We start from the raw sequence: 16,988 nt of genomic DNA on the forward strand, positions 1-16,988 counted from the left end.
ACCCCTACCTCTGTTTGAGCATTTCCCAGGAACAAAAGGCCTTCTTTTTCCGTAGACAGCATGTTCTGGGTTGATAAGTACATGCTCTCGTCGATTTGGACACTTCAGGCGATTATTTTTGCATCAAAACAATCCAACATCCATTATCCTCAACGTCGGCCCCGCCCCCTCATCGACCGGGATGCTTGAAACCAAGTCAGATGCCTTTGTTGGTCAGTTCTGTGGTGTCACCATTCAGTGTATCGTCAACGTCGATGGTAATGTTGCAACTTCGGAAGATGACCCAATTTCATACGTGGAGAAGCCCGAGTGTTTGACCCACCATCGCCTAGCCAGGTGCCCTATTGGATCACAGGCCTTCTGCTTTCCTTTCCCGCACCCTTGTTCTACGTGGTTCTCTATTTGCTTCCGAGCCCCTCTGTGAGTACATAAACTTAGGTATGTATCAGGTCTCTAAGCCCAAGCCCATGTCCTGACTTAACTTAAGGATCAAACCCGTGACCCACTCCCTTAAGTCAATCAGCTCCTCTCTTATGCTTTGTATAGACGTCTTCTCTGCACCACACCCCTTGAATAGAGAGCCCCCATCCCTTCTTGCGTAAGACTTTCCGGCTGGCGGCACGTCAAAACTTTTCTCTTTGCCTTGCTCCACAACAGTAACTTCTCTCTTTTTCAAAATATCATTACAGTCCTCCACATCTCAGTACGAGAATCCTACTCTTATCAGATGCTCCTTTGTTCTTTCGACACCTCCTTTGATGGCTAGAGTAGAGCATGAGACTACCTCGGTGTAGGTCTTGGAGGTTGTACCACTGCATGTGACTATTGTGCAAGGTTGTTGTATGATCTCAGCACCCCCATATTTCTTCCCTCCAGCTTTACCCACATTGCCACACAGCTCACTAAGTTCCAAAGCCATCTTTCTCCAACCTTTGCCTTCCACTTCCTCAGGGAAAATAAGTAGATGAGTAAACTTATCCTTCCACCACCTCTGTACTCTACTATGGTCAGATAACGACCATAGGCCTTTCAAGACCTTCGTGCAATATAGCCATCGCCACCAAGCTGGATGTTCTAATAAATTCCTTCTTGCCATCTGATTGAACGCAATCTTCCAAAGACTGAAAAACCCAGAGAATTTTTAAACTACTTAGTACTAACTCTTAGTCACCTTCCTTCCTCTCTCTCTATAATACGAACAGCATGACTTCCTGCATATGAAACCTCAAAAGTCTGTCTCGATGAGGACTACCTCCAAGCAACCCATCCAACAAAGTCAATGCCTACGATAAGCAAGAATTCAACCCGAAATTTTTAAGGTAAAAAAGCTTAAAACATCACAATTTCAGAGCAAAGAGATTGCTCCCACCAAGTCAAAACAGATCTTTCTATTTTTTGAACTACAGTACACTACTTAATGAGTTCAGCGAACACCTCAACAAGTGCAGTGATGATCTGAAATTTCTGCTCATGATCGGTTACATGAAGGCAACTTGAGATCAATCCAAGAGAAATAGCAGCTGACCATTGGCGGTGTTCATGTTCATGCTGGAACAACCAATTAAACAGGAACTCTGAAGCAGTTGATTTAACAGTATGGGCAGATGGAGGCAAAACCTGACAAAAAAATGTCAATCATGAAGTAAAACTGCTAAAAGAATTCATTGCTGAGTGCTAAAATTTATTAAAAAAAGTTGAATGCAAGGAAGACACTTGAGAGGACCACATGGGGCCAGGGTCCTTACTGAGCCTACCATTTGATTCTAAAATCTCAAATTTTAATGAGGTAGACACAGAATAAATTACTCTGAAAAAAAGACGAATTGCCACCTGGCACATTTATAATGCAAAATGATCCATAACTGAGGCATATGAGATAGGGTTTGTTCCCACAATCTAGATATTCCATCTTGGAGTACACAGGAATAATTTTAGAGTTTTTTCACAATGGTTCCTTGGATCTCATACATTTCCTTTGACAGTTGACTGACAATATGCAACTACTTTTTTTTTTATATCAGTAAATAAGAATTTTATTGATGAGAAATAAGCAGTTGACTGATAATACACACAGCAGTAGATTATAAATCTAGAAAAAAAAATTTACAATCCTGTAAAATTCATACTGAACAAAGTGCACCAATGGCTAATGCAACATTTTCAGAAGATCTAGGGATGGCTTCTTCTGCTATTCGTATCATACTCTGCATGATAAAAAAAAAATATAAAAAGAATTAGACCACATACTGCACAGAATCTCTTTGATATTAATGCAATATATACAAGGTTGTAGAAGCATTGTTTTGGAAGTTCAAGACGATAGTCAACCTTAAGGATATCATTAGCCGCTTTGGAAGATTTATCCAAGACGGTGGGTGGTGATTTAGCATCAAAATACAATATATTAGCTCTCATCCAACGTCGCACAAAGGGATCCCATGACTGCAGTGAAAGAAGTGCAAAGAAAATATTTCTTGAGAGCTGAAGAGATGCTGCTATTTCCACCATTGCATTCTCATATCCAGCATGTGGATCTCGTAATCCCTGAACAAAATACAATCTTAGAGTAAATCCTCAAGAAACACAAATCATCAATTATGTATCTTACCCTTGATGACCCCTGTTTGCTCACATCTTTAGGAGTGAAGGAAAGAGATAATAGAGCTGCACCAGGTAATTTTTTGGCATTACTTCTTTCCTCTGCAAATGCAATGCTTATAAGATCAGAACAGAAATAGCCATGGGGAAGGGTGGATGGGACTATGCTGTTAAGATTTGATTAATTATCATCACAGAAAAATTCACCACCATAAATTATTTGATTAATTGCTATCATCAAAAGCCACCACCATCACTATGCAATATGCCTAGTCTTGTCAATGAAAAAATAATGGAAAATAATAAACCTACAATTAGTCTACAACTATTTTACCACACTACTTAAGATGAAGGCTAGCTACGTAAAATAGAAATTATTTTTTAATGAAGTGTCACAATTACATTGGTTGATTTAAAATAAATTGTAAAATAGTTGTAAGATAGTTGTAAGTGTATCATTGCCCAAAAATAATTATCTTTTGACCTATTGCTTTATACTTTCATCTTTCTCTTATTTTACCTATGAAACTTTGTGCATTGTGCAGGCAAAAGTAGTTAAGCAACTTTTTGAAATCAGCAAAATTTGTTTGAAGCCACCGAAGCGATGATTCAAAACTAAGCATGTAATGACCAAGGAAAGTGCTAGCCACATTTGTGCTATAAGCCCAAAAAGACTAGTCAATTTGAAGTTTCCCTAGAATCACTTATAAAGCCTAACGTACACATGCAACTTTTTCTCTCCGTACACATGCAACTACTCATGTTAGTGAGGTTGTCACGATGAAGGCTTTGTAGTCTCCCGGTGGTTGTAATTGCAATTTCACGTGAATTAGTAGTTGAGTCCAAGCTGATTATCCTCACAAAGGAAGGAACTAATCTACATATTTCAGAACAAGGGTGGAAGGAGAGGCATGAACTACTGGTGGGCTGAAACACAACACTGTGGATGGTGAATGTGTTGGAGGAGTGCTTGAAGGGGGAAAAGAAGGAGGTGTATTCAGTAATCTGGGAGGGTTACCGTAGTTTTGTTGCCCAACGTTGCTCGAATAGACATGGGCGTTATCTGTCGATTGCAGAATATGGTCAGGCGGGAAGAACTCATCTGCTATGCTTTCCAGTAGGTGAAGATGGGTGGGGATGGAGGAAATTGAAGAATCTAGCTATGGAGATGGTTCAGCACAGAGGAAACGGGTATGGAACAGTCGGAGGAGTGTAGAGTAACAGAGTGGAAAGGGGATCAAACACCTTGGCAAGATCCTTCAAGGAGGTTCGCATGAGGGGACCAAGGTACGTGCAAAGGGGGGCCGACGGAGGTGCATTTTACGTCGCTGGGGAGGAACGTTGAGCCCCACGCCATGAACGAAATGCAGAGGCTGGCATGCTAGTAGGACAAGAGACGTGGGTTTCCAGTAAACGTCTGTTGGAGCTGCAGGGCCAGTTGAGGAAATTGCAGAAGGAGATGGATGAAGTACGAAGGCTCGTCGGGCTGTTTAAGGAAAGAGGAGGGAGATGGGAGGAAGCCAGTGAGAGGATTGAAACGGGGGCGTTTCAGAGGGTTGGGCTAGATGGATGTAATAAGGCTGGGCCCTTCTTAGGGCTGGAGACACTCCCTCAAGTGGTGGGCCTGGAGACGGGCCTGGGTTCCCTTAGCCCAGTTTCTAATCAAAGGACCCAGCCCCCCTCAACTCACGATAATAAGGCCTCCACGAGTGGAGGGCCTGGAGTCGGGCTTGGGCCCCCACAGCCCAGGTCCATTTCTGAAGACCCAGCATCCTTAATGGGTTCCCTCAACCCGGGTTTCCCCAACCCGATTCCAAGCGACTCCACAGAGGATTCAGAGCCAACACCGTGGCAGCCATCGGTGGAGAAGGTAACGGTGACGACACAGAACTTGCCGACGGTGGTATTGGAGACTGCCAACAATATCTCGGCGGCTTTGAGCGAGAAGATGACGTCTCCGAGATTCGCAATGGGTCCGAGCCTGTGTCAGAAAGGGTTTTTTCCAGTGCAGGGAGGACAGAGGCCAATAGGCTCAAAACCTTTGTATTTGGGCCCGGTGGAAGCTCCTATCACACCATTTGAGGTTGTGGACGAAGAGGGGGAGGGTTCTGAGGATTTAATGCACTTGGTGGATGATAATATTGAAGATCTCAGTTTCCCTAATGTTTGTGGACAGCTGGGGCTGGATGATCTACCAACAGAAGGAGAATCTCTGGGTTTTCAGATTAGTAGGGTGGAGGAACCGGTGCCACTGGATTTTTGCTTACCAGCGCAACCAATATTTCAAATTGGGTCTTCCATAAGGTGAGGGAGATTCAAAAACTTGTGGGGATTGCGTGTGATGGATATGAGGAACAATTTATGGCTCTGTTTACAACAATTGAAGCGGGACATAAACAAAAATCTAAAGGCAAATCAAAGAAGCATCGGGAACTCAAAAGATTGAACTGGTCAATGAATATAGAGAGTAGTGCCAGTAGGGGAAGGGTGAAAGGGAAGGGGCTGCCTGTTCCTCAATGAAGCCTAAAATTGTGTCGTGGAACGTCTGTGGGCTTGATAAGATAAATAAGCGTCTACGAATTAGGAACCTACTTCGAGAGTGGAAGGTGGATACTGTATGCCTACAAGAGACGAAATTGAAGATGATTGATAGGAGAATTGTGAGGAGTCTATGGAGTGGAAGTCATGTGGATTGGTTATTCTTGACCTCAAAGGGGGCATCAGGAGGGGTTGTGGTAATGTGAGATAGACGAGTGGTTGAGAAAGTGGAGGATTGTAATGGGTAGTACTCGGTAGCATGCACGTTTAAGTGTGTCCCCGATAACTTCTTATGGGCTTTTGCAGATGTTTACGGCCCCAACCTAGATTCGGCAAGAAAACTTTTATGGGAAGAATTAGCAGGGATTCACTCCTGGTGGGGGACTCCCATGGTGTATAGGGGGAGACTTCAATGTTGTAAGATTCCCAAGTGAAGTCTCAGGTACTAGAAGACTGAGACCAGCTATGAAGGAATTCTCGGAGTTTAATTTTGACCTGAACTTGGTGGATTTGCCACTTGCCGGGGGCATTGCGACTTGGTCAAACAATCAGTCTTGGTCTAGACTGGATCAGTTCTTAATTTCTCCATAATGAGAAAGCCACTTCCCGGATGTATGGCAAAAACATATGCCATGCATCGGTTCCGACCATTGGCCTATTCTGATCGACTGCGGAGGAGTTCATAATGGTCGTCAACTGTTTAAATTCGAAAATATGTGGTTAAAATCAGAAGGGTTTGTGGAGAGGGTTAAACAGTGGTGGTCTTCCTATCAATTCCAAGGTACTCCTAGTTTCATTTTTGCAGGTAAATTGAAAGCTCTAAAAAGAGACCTAAAAGAGTGGAACTTGGAGTCTTTTGGCAACGTAGGGGTAAACAGGAAAGCCAAGTTGCTGGAACTTCAAGAGATTGAGAGGCTGCAAGAGGTACAACCACTCACTCGGGAAGAACAAGACAGGAGATCAGAGTTGGTCATAGAGATTGAGAGGTTGATACTGCTAGAAGAGATGTCTTGGCGGCAAAAGTCAAGGGCATTGTGGTTGCGGAAAGGAGATCGAAGCATGAGTTTCTTCCACAGAATTACAAATTCTCATAGGAGAAATAATAATATTGAGAAGCTGATAGTGGAAGATGTGGAGTGTAGTGATGAGCAGGTACTTCACAATCATGTAGCTGATTTTTATGAGAACTTATAAACAGAGTAGGAGGGTTGGCAGCCTACCCTAAATGGGATGGAATTTGATACTATTGGGTCAAGTGATGTCTCTCGGTTGGAAAGGGATTTTGAGGCGTTAGAGGTTTTTGAGGTAGTAAGGAAAATGGCCAGAGATAAAGCTCCAAGATCGGATGAATTCTCTATAGGCTTTTTTCAAGATTGTTGGGAAGTTTTAAAGGACCTTATGAAGGTTTTCCAGGAGTTTTTCATGGCTGAAAATTTTGAAAAAAATCTAAATACCACTTTTCTTGCTCTGATATCCAAGAAGGTGGGGGGGCTATGGATTTAAAAAAGTTCCGGCCTATCAATCTAGTGAATGGGTTGTATAAGATAATCTCGAAAGTACTTGCGAATAGATTGAGTGAGGTGATGGGGAAGCTTATTACGAAACCCTAAAATGCCTTTGTAAAAGGCAGACAGATTTTGGATGCGGTGTTAATTGCCAATGAATGCCTTGATAGTAGGCTAAATGATGAAAAGTCAGGGATCATGTGCAAACTAGACATGGAAAAGGCTTATGATCATGTTAACTGGGATTTCCTTCTACATTTGCTAAGGAGATGTGGTTTTGGGGAACGGTGGAGGGCGTGGATGCACTGGTGTATATCTACGGTAAAGTATTCTATGTTGATAAATGGAGTTTCAGTTGGTTTTTTCCAGAGTTCTCGTGGATTGCGACAAGGGGACCCATTGTCACTTTTATTATTCGTGATAGTTATGAAGGCCCTAAGTAGGATGCTCTCGGCTTTGGTTGAAAATGGACTCCTAAAAGGGTTCTCGATTGGTACCCCGGATAGGGGCACTGTTATCATTTCTCATCTTCTGTTTGCAGATGACACACTTATTATGTGTGAAGCCGAGCAAAATCAGATGCAAGTGTTGAAGACCCTACTCTTCTGCTTCGAGGTTGTTTCTGGGTTGAAAGTGAATTTGGAAAAATCAGAGTTGGTGCCAATTAGGGAAGTTTCTAACATTCGATACCTAGCGAGAACAATGGGGTGTAAGATAACCTCATTCCCTATGACTTACTTGGGACTTCCTTTAGGGAGTGCCTCGAGGGCGTCCTCGGTCTGAGATTCAGTGATTGAAAAAATAGAATGGAGATTGGCGGGGTGGAAGAGGATGTATTTGTCAAAAGGTGGAAGGATTACATTAATAAAAAGTACTCTCTAACTTACCTACCTATTTCTTATCTCTCTTCCCAATACCAACAAGTGTAGCGGTTCATATCGAGAAGATCCAACGCGATTTCTTGTGGGGGGGCTTGGGGGAGGAGCTCAAGTTCCACTTGGTTAAGTGGGAGCAGGTGTGTCGTCCTATTTCAAGGGGAGGCTTGGGATTAGAAACCTAAGGACCTTCAACCGTGCGCTATTAGGCAAATGGCTGTGGAGATTTGCCAAGGAGCATGACTCTCTATGGAAATTGGTGGTTGAGAAGAAGTATGGTGGTTTATGGGGGGAGTAGTGTACTCGAGAAGTAAGGGACACTTATGGAGTGGGGTTATGGAAACATATAAGAAGAGGATGGGGGGTTTTTAACTGTCATGTAAAGCTTTGTGTGGGTACGGGATCAAGGATCAAATTCTGGAGAGATGTTGGTGTGCTAGTAGGGCATTTAAAAGACTCGTATCCTCTTCTGTTCTCATTGGCTAGAGATAAGGATGCTTCAATGGCAGACGTTATGGAGTTAGAGGGGGGTCAATTCTTTGGAATATTAATTTTAGTAGAGCAGCACAAGATTGGGAATTAAGTAATTTCGCAGACTTCTATAGCCTCATATACTCCATAAGACCAAATGGACAGCAAGAGGATGTTTTGTGGTGGACTCTAATAGGCAAAGGTAATTTTTCAGTTCAATCGTTCTATAAGGCCCTCACCCATGAGCCCAATTCTCTGTGTCCTTGGAGAAAAATCTGGAGAAATAAGGCTCCTCCTAAAGTCTCATTCTTTGTTTGAACTGCCTCCCTGGGAAAGATACTTACCACAGATAATTTGAGGAAAATGAGGATCATTATTGTAGACTAGTGTTGCTTGTGCAGAAGAGGGGGAGAGTCGCTAGACCACCTCCTTTGACACTGTGATACGGCAAGGGCTCTCTGGAATGAGGTATTCTCACAACTGGATATGGCTTGGGTGATGCCTAAAATTGTGGAGGCGGCATTGCCCAGCTGGTCAGATATACGGGACAGAAAACCAATTAAAGATATTTGGAAGATAATCCCCCTATGCATTATGTGGTGCGTATGGCAGGAGCGAAGTAAGCGGACCTTCAAGGACCAGGAAAGATCAGTGAAGGAGCTTAAACTTTTATTTTTTAGAACACTTTGTAACTGGGCTATTGCTATGGATTTTTTTTTTTGATAAGTAAAACGGTAGTATTAATTATAATAGGCATAGCCCAAGTACACAAAAAGGTATACAAGAGATAAGACCTATCTAGATCGCTATAGAGGTTGCAAGGAACTCATGTACATTTAGACCATTAAAGTCTATAGCTAGAGTCCACAGAAACAAAGTACTGAAAAAAATAGAACGAAGCTCCTCGTTTGTCCGCTCCTTATCTTCGAATGTTCTCTCATTGCGCTCTTGCCAGATACACCACATAATACAGATAGGGACCATCTTCCACACCGCTTTGATTCGTGAATCACCCCCCGGCATCGCCCAACTGGCCAATAATTCTACCACTGACTCCGGCATTACCCAACTTAACCCTACTCGGCTGAACACCTCACACCACAAAACTCTAGCAATCTCACAATGTAGTAGGAGATGGTTCACTGTCTCGCCAGTTTTCTTACACATACAACACCAATCTGTGATGATGATCCGACGCTTTCGCAAGTTATCAGTAGTCAAGATCTTTCCCAACGCTGCTGTCCAGGTGAAGAAAAGTGACTTTGAAGGCGCCTTATTCCTCCACAAGCTTTTCCATGGGAAAGGAGGAGATGGAAAAGTTGTAAGGGCCTTATAAAATGAACGGACCGAGAAAATACCCTTACCCACCGGTTTCCACCATAGCGTATCTTCATGTCTTCCATTCATCTTCATAGAGTACACTAGGCTGAAGAACTCCGTGAAGCTATTTACTTCCCAATCCTGTGCTGTTCTACAGAAATTGATGTTCCAATGGACTTGGTCCCCTGAACGAACCAGAAGTTCCGCCACCGAAGCATCTGGATCACAAGCCACTCGGAAAACCAACGGGAAGGAATCCTTCAAAGCCTCTTCCCCACACCAGATATCTCTCCAAAATTTTATGCGTGTGCCCTCCCCCACCAAAAGTTTCGTATGGTTGGCAAACACCCCCCACCCTCTTCTTATATGCTTCCAAATCCCCACCCCATTAGGCCCAGACCCCTCTCTAGTACACCATCCCCCCCATAAGCTGCCATGTTTGCTCTCAACTACTAATTTCCACAATGCTTCCGGTTCCGTATTGTATCTCCATAGCCACTTCCCGAGCAATGCTCGATTGAATTTTCTTAAGTTCTTTATCCCCAACCCACCTGAAGAAAATGGTCTGCATACCTTATCCCAACTGATTAAATGAAACTTGAATTCTTCTCCCATCCCACTCCAAAGGAAATCACGGTACAATCTTTCTATCCATGCTGCCACGGAAACTGGAATAGGGAAAAGAGATAGAAAGTAAGTAGGTAAGTTAGAAAGAGTACTCTTTATCAGGGTCACCCGTCCTCCTTTCGACAAATACAATCTCTTCCACTCAACCAATCTTCGCTCTATCTTCTCAATCACTGGATCCCAAATAGAAACAGCACGTGAAACAGCCCCCAACGGTAGTCCCAGATAGGTCATAGGGAGAGCAGCGACCTTACAGCCCAAAGTACTAGCCAACTGACTCGTGCTACTGACATTCCCAACAGGAACTAACTCTGATTTATCAAAATTCACTCTCAAACCTGACGCTGCTTCGAAGCATAACAGAAGTGCTTTCAGAGTCCTAAGTTGTTCTTGTTCAGCCTCACAGAAGATTAGAGTGTCATCTGCAAAAAGCAAGTGGGATATCGAGATTTGGCCCCTGTTCCGATCACCCACTGAAAATCCAGCCAGCAGTCCATTGGTAACTAACGCCATTAGCATCCTACTCAGAGCCTCCATGACAATGACAAATAGAAAAGGGGATAAGGGATCTCCCTGTCTTAACCCCCTCGAACTGTTAAAGAAACCTTCTGGACTGCCATTGATCAAAACTGAAAATTTTGCCGTTGAGATACACCATCTAATCCACCTACACCAACGTTCCCCAAAGCCACACCTCTTCAATAGATAGATGAGGAAGTCCCAATTTACGTGGTCATATGCCTTTTCCATGTCTAGTTTACAAATAATCCCTGCGATACCAGACTTTAATCTACTATCCAGGCATTCATTGGCTATTAAGACCGAATCTAGAATTTGACGACCCCTGACAAAGGCATTTTGTGGCTTTGAAATTATCTTGCCGATGGCTACACCCAACCTGTTTGCTAGCACCTTTGAAATTATCTTGCCGATGGCTACACCCAACCTGTTTGCCGTTGCTATGGATTTTAATGGCATGGCCCTACATGATTTTCTTGTTTCTAATGTGCCTACCTAGTTAGGGCGTTAGAGTTGTAATACTGGCTTTGCCATTGATCAATATAATTTGTTTATTTATCAAAAAAAAAAAAAAAAAAAAGCCCAATTTCACTTGGCAATTATCAAATGTGAGACTTAGCACCCAGGACTACTTTTATGACCTACCCACTCTGTGGATCATTCATATTGTGGGATTAGGAGTTACAAAGCACTATCATCCATGCATTTTTTTTCAGTCAACAAAGAACAAAGCCAAAGTAACTAGCATTAATTTTGATGGCATGAGCAAATTAGCATTTCTTTTGTGGATGCTATATGGACCAGTAGCTCACGATACCTGAAGAGAAGATAACCTGAGGAAATACATCCAGAAGCTTCTCAATCTTACTTCCTGCAACTCTTTTCTCCTTGATCAATCTTCGGCGAGTGCTGAAGCATGTTGACACAAGTTCATCCGTCTTCAATATATCTCAAGCATATGGAGCAGTAAAAAGTTGGAAGGAAAATTAAAGCTTACGCGTGCTCATGTGTTATGATCTTGACATGAAATTCTTCCATGGCCTTGAGTACATTGGAGTTGGTCTCAGAAAAAAGCAGCTCCAAGCTCCTATTCTTGAATTCTGGAATACTTTTATCAGCATGTGATACCTGGAGAACATTATATAGAAAAAAAAAATTATTTAAGATTGAATTGAAAAAAAAAAGTAAATTCAAAGCAGAAAAAAGTGATAATATGACCACCAAATTGGATGCAGGATTTAATATAGTCTACACATCGAAGGCATAAAGTAATTAAGATTGGGGGAAATTTACTGCAACTATTCATAATATTACCTCATATTGGATCAAGGCCACAAAAGCAGAGGTCCTTGCCTTTGCCCATTTTAAGTCATGACCAGGATGGACAGAGGTACCAATGCCCCATAAAATATGCAAAACATTCTTTGAAGCTTCTGGGTATGCTTCAGCATCCATTGCACCCCATCTCAGCAGAAGGCAAATGCTGCCAATAAAACAATTTTTTGTAGGTAAGAATAGAATTTTATTAATATGATAAAAGGGTGCTGCATTGTACAGAGGAAGTATATGGGAGATCCACCTAACAAGCAAAATGAAAGAGCTCTAAAATTCTCAAAAAGAAGAGATACAAAAGTTGTACTACCCTCAAAAAGGTATTAAGAAATGATGCCTTGAATACCAGTTACCACATTATGCACATTTCTTTCCTGCCAAAAACCCGACAACAAGCAAGACGGAATAATTCTCTATAGTAATGCGCATTGAAGGCTACTAAACTGCCCTTTCCAACTTGCTAGGAGCTCCCTCCCTCCCCATAATCCAAAAATATCATACCCAAACATACCTATGTGCAAGAGCTGGGTCAGTGGAGTAATCTAGCAAATGCTTCGCAATAACATCCCAAGCTGTATAAAAATCTGGACATATACAAACATTGAATACTTTCAGGATATGTTATTTTAGTGAAATACCTACAATTCAATAAAAAAATAACACTTGAAATTAACAATTTCTTAGGAAAAACAACAATATACAAGCATTCACAAAGTACAAATGTATCCTGAACTTTGATACTGTCTTCCCCCCCCCCCCCCCCCCCCCCCCCCCCACAAAAAAAAAGATAAGAGAAACAATTTGGGTTGCTTGGAACAAAAAGATTTTCCTCAGATAACTTCAGTCATCCACCCTCATCCTCATCAAAAGGTTCTAAACTGAAACCAAAGAAATATGCTTATGTAAGCCCAGCCCAGGCTTATCATTCACTAAAATGTTGGATAAGGCTTAACAGCATATCCATATACTGCAAGAGTTATCGCCAAAGGTTCCAAACCAATTGTTAAAACTTCGAAGAAAATAATAGGCCAATAATCATAATTATGGAAGCACTGCCATAACTATTTCTTCAAACTGTGTATGATCTTCAGGATTCCAATCAAACATTATGTGCAGTAAAAACAGAACCACAACCAACTAGTAGGTGAATACTGTACTTGTTTCCTTAGTTAACTCATGCGCTGATTGATGCCAAGTCAATCTGCCAATCAGGGATCATAGGACCTTAAGGGCACCCTTTTTTTGGGATAGAGTCTAGCAGACTACTTTAAGGTATTCCTTGCCACAATGACGCTATTTTTTTTTATTGAGAGAAAAGTTAATATTTCACATTAAATTTGGCTAACTAAAAATCAAGCCGTTATTTTAAGTCCAACCAAGTATTCATCTTTTGATCGGTAAATAAGATTTTATTGATCACAGAATAGGCAAAAGCCCAAGTACATGGGTCATATACAAGAGCAACGCCTAGGAGTAATGTTCTAGTGATACAAGAAACTCATGGATGTTCATGCCATTAAAATCTACAACAATCGATCATTGGAACAAGGTGTTAAAAAAGAAGGTTCTAAGTTCATCCAATGACCGTTCTCGATCTTTGAAGTTTCACTCGTTCCTCTCCCTACAAAGACACCAGCATAGGCAAATCGGAACCATCTTCCAAATTGCGGCAGTCTAAGAAGTGCCCTGGAGACCTCTCCATGATTTCCCATTTCCTTAGGTTGCCAGTAGCAAGAATCTTCCCCAAAAGAGCTGTCCATACAAAGAAGAATGCCTTTAAGGGAGCTTTTGTCTTCCAAATGCTCTTCCACGAGAATGGATTTACGTTACGCTTAGAGATGGATTGGTAGAAGGAGCCTAATTTTTTTTTTATAAATAAGGAGGAGCCTAATGTGAACTTCACTTTCACCAAGGGTTGCCAAAATAGCTTGTCTTTATCCCCCCCCCCCCCCCCCCACCCCCAAAAAATAAATAAATAAATAAGAACAGAATATATTAGATTGTAAGATTCAGAAATTGCTTCAACTTCCCGATCATGGACAGCTCTAAGAAATGTGATATTCCATTGGGGAGTACCGTTAGATTGGTCAAGGAGGTCCACAATCGAGGCTTCCTTAATTCTTGCTATACCAAAGAAGTCGAAATAAGCTTCCTTAAGTGCCCTGTCACCACACCTCATGTCATACCAGATTTTGATTCGGGACCCGTCACCCTCCTCAAACAGGTAAATCTAGAAAATTCAGTCCATCCACGTTGAATGTGCTTCTAGAGTCCCACCCCATAGGATCCACTCACCTCAGTCAAGCACCAACCTCCCCATACTCTACCATACTTTGAGTCTAAAATTGTTCTCCACAAACCTCCATGTTCTATGGGATACCTCCATAGCCATTTGCCCAACAACGCCTTGTTAAAAAGCTGCAAATTGCGGATACCCCAACCTCCTTCGGAAATTGGGGAACAATCCAAACAAATGGTGGCCCATTCTACCAGATGAAATTTGAACGCATCATTCATCCCTCCCCATAGAAAATCCCGCTTTATTTTCTCCATGCACTTAGCCATCTTCGATGGAAGCGGAAATAAACAGAGGCAATAAGTCAATAGGTTGGAGAGGGTACTTTGATAAGTGTAACTCTACCACCTTTGGATAAGTACATCTGCTTCCAACTAGCAAGTTTCCGCTCCATCTTTTCTAGTACATCATTCCAAATGGATATCGATTTGTAATGAGCACCCAACGGGAGGCCAAGATATTTCATAGGTAGATGAGAAATCTTACATCCCAAAATAGTAGTCATACTATCCACATTGTGTACATGCCCACCAGAACTACCTCTGATTTGCCCAAGTTCACCTTCAAACCGGAAATGACTTTGAAGCATAGAAGGAGAGCCCTCAATGAATGGATATGATCCATATCCTAGCTGGCCTCACAAAATAACATGGTATCATCAGCAAATAAGAGATGAGAAATATTGAGTGAGCCAATATTTGCCTCCCCCACTATAAAGCAAGATATAAAACCACCCGCCACGGCCCCAAATCGATCATTTTGCTAAATGCTTTCATTACAAAAACAAATATTAATGGAGATAAGGGATCCCATGTCTCAATTCTTGTGGGCTCTAAAAGAAAGCATTTATTGTGCCATTAATCAAGATAGAGAAATGTACCGTAGAGATGAAATGTTTGATCCATGAGCACCACTTCATCCCAAAACCAAATCTCTCTAGCATATAGAGTAAGAAGCTCCAATTGACTCTATTATAGGCCTTTTCCATGTCTAGTTTGCAAAGAAGCCCTGGCTCTCCCAACTTGAGTCTATTATCCAGACATTCGTTGGCAATAAGCACCGCATCGAGTTTTTGCCTCCCCTTCACAAAGGCATCTTGGGGTCTTGATATTACTTTCTCCACCACCATGCTTAACGTTAGCCAAGACTTTTGAGATGATTTTATACATCCCACTCACCAAGCTAATAGGGCGATAATCCTTAACCTCAACCACCAACCAAGCTTTTTATAATGGGGAAAGTAGCAACATAATTTATGATGTTGAATCTCTCATTGGTTGATCAATGTGTGATATTCTGAATCCTAATTATTAATGGTTGCTAAAGATATCATGAGGTTTTCAGACAAATCAGATATGTTCAGAAAAACCAAGAAGCCAAGTCACCATGTTTAAGCTTTTTTTATAAGTATTTTTCAATTTTAAGCTTTACTTGAGGAGTATATGGGAAATGGAAAAAGATTTTAAGTTCACAGCAAACTAGAGTTACCGATTACATCAGCTTCACAGAGATGGGCAAGACTTTGAAAGCCAAGAGCTTGAACTACAGGATCTCGATTCTCAATGCAAGCCTATTAATTTGAAGGCAAAAAAAGTTGATCTTAGAATGTCACACATAGGACGAAGAAAAGAAACAGCTTTGAAAACCCATACCGAAACAGACAAGATGAGGTCCACACCCCTATCAGGGTTTTTTCTGCAAACATCCCGAATGGAAGCAGCAATACTGATACATATATTTCTCTGAGACACAAATTCATTGAACCGTTTTGGGAGTAGGGCACCCTAATTGATGAGAAGAAGAGAATTATAAGAACAACTTGGCAATAACAACAGAAAAAATGGCAAGTGCACATCATATGACATATTTTGCTGTTTGATATATCTGCTATGAATGATGATGGTTCTTAAGTCAGTATTTCAGGGGCGGAAAGGTCATCTGTATCATCTTATAAACCAAGAAGAAATGAAATTTTTTATTTCATCATTTTTCCTTAACCAACATGCAGCTTTGACGCATTGATTAAGAACAGAAACTAATATCTACATTACTGACAAGACCTGTCCTTTGATATAGCCCTAAATATAGGATCAAGCCTCACCCAAGTATGCTCCAAGTGTGTCCAGCCTGCTCAGGCACTGCTATAGTCAAGGTGAGTAAGGTGCAGCAAAAGAAGGCCAAAAACTTGTCTTATCCATATTCAATTAAAATAGGATAGATGCAATCAGAAAATAGAGAAAGAAGCACAAGAAAGTTCTTACCTGCAAACTCCCAAAGGTACGGTCATTGGTCTCCCAGGTTTGACAGAGCAAACGAGTCGCTGTAGCATATAATGTTCTGCATATAAAATAAAAAGCTATTAATGCAGGCCAAAAGCAACATAAGTCATAAGAAGACCACCTAATTGTGCATGTTAAATTCACAAAGACAACAAACATAAGAGGCAACTAAATCCCATCGCAAGAGCCACGTGAATTTCATATGAGACCTAGGTGAGGATGAAGAGCACCACTAAGTAGTGCCAACAAGTCATCAGTTGAGACCAGATACAGCAAAAGCGGGAGGTTTTTAACAGATTCAGAGTCATGGGATGGTTCAAGACCACGTTTGGACATTAAAATGACTCAATACATATTGTTAGCTTGGGGATAGTGTGAGATACACTTCTAGGGACAAAGAGCCAATGGAACAAGAAATTTTAAGAGAGCCCTTGTCTCCAAAGAAACAAACAAGACAGGTGGCCCCAAAGACCTATATACTATGGTAAGAGATATTGATGAATATATATATATAAACAAATGATGGTATATGGAGTTCAATTATGGCACCTGCCATTTATTTAGAATGGGAAAGGCAAAGCAAGCCACAGTCCTCCCAGAAGATAAAACCTGTGGTTCTATCACATAG

General features: G+C 41.6%; 2 protein-coding genes across 5 annotated transcripts in view; both read right to left on the reverse strand.

Annotated features, from left to right (window-relative positions):
* The window catches only part of LOC122302624 (protein RST1), a 31,436-nt gene that overhangs the window by 8,970 nt on the left and 5,478 nt on the right, over window positions 1-16,988 (reverse strand). For all 4 annotated transcript variants that reach the window (XM_043113962.1, XM_043113961.1, XM_043113964.1 and 1 more), the window contains 11 exons: window positions 16,343-16,418; window positions 15,734-15,865; window positions 15,570-15,651; window positions 12,297-12,369; window positions 11,768-11,936; window positions 11,451-11,581; window positions 11,271-11,362; window positions 2,609-2,700; window positions 2,329-2,544; window positions 2,127-2,204; window positions 1,435-1,617 (listed from right to left, as the gene is read on the reverse strand). In XM_043113962.1, coding sequence (XP_042969896.1) covers window positions 1,435-1,617; window positions 2,127-2,204; window positions 2,329-2,544; window positions 2,609-2,700; window positions 11,271-11,362; window positions 11,451-11,581; window positions 11,768-11,936; window positions 12,297-12,369; window positions 15,570-15,651; window positions 15,734-15,865; window positions 16,343-16,418 — 1,324 coding nt within the window. The remainder of the gene's footprint in view (window positions 1-1,434; window positions 1,618-2,126; window positions 2,205-2,328; window positions 2,545-2,608; window positions 2,701-11,270; window positions 11,363-11,450; window positions 11,582-11,767; window positions 11,937-12,296; window positions 12,370-15,569; window positions 15,652-15,733; window positions 15,866-16,342; window positions 16,419-16,988) is intronic.
* On the reverse strand, window positions 13,786-15,563 carry LOC122302626. Its single transcript, XM_043113966.1, has 2 exons — window positions 14,962-15,563; window positions 13,786-14,712 (listed from the first exon to the last, which is right to left on the reverse strand). The coding sequence occupies exons 1-2, from the start codon at window positions 15,208-15,210 to the stop codon at window positions 14,386-14,388; spliced, it is 576 nt and encodes a 191-aa protein (XP_042969900.1). The 5' UTR covers window positions 15,211-15,563; the 3' UTR covers window positions 13,786-14,385.

The sequence above is a fragment of the Carya illinoinensis genome, chromosome 3, assembly GCF_018687715.1.
Source record: "Carya illinoinensis cultivar Pawnee chromosome 3, C.illinoinensisPawnee_v1, whole genome shotgun sequence".
NCBI lineage: Eukaryota > Viridiplantae > Streptophyta > Magnoliopsida > Fagales > Juglandaceae > Carya > Carya illinoinensis.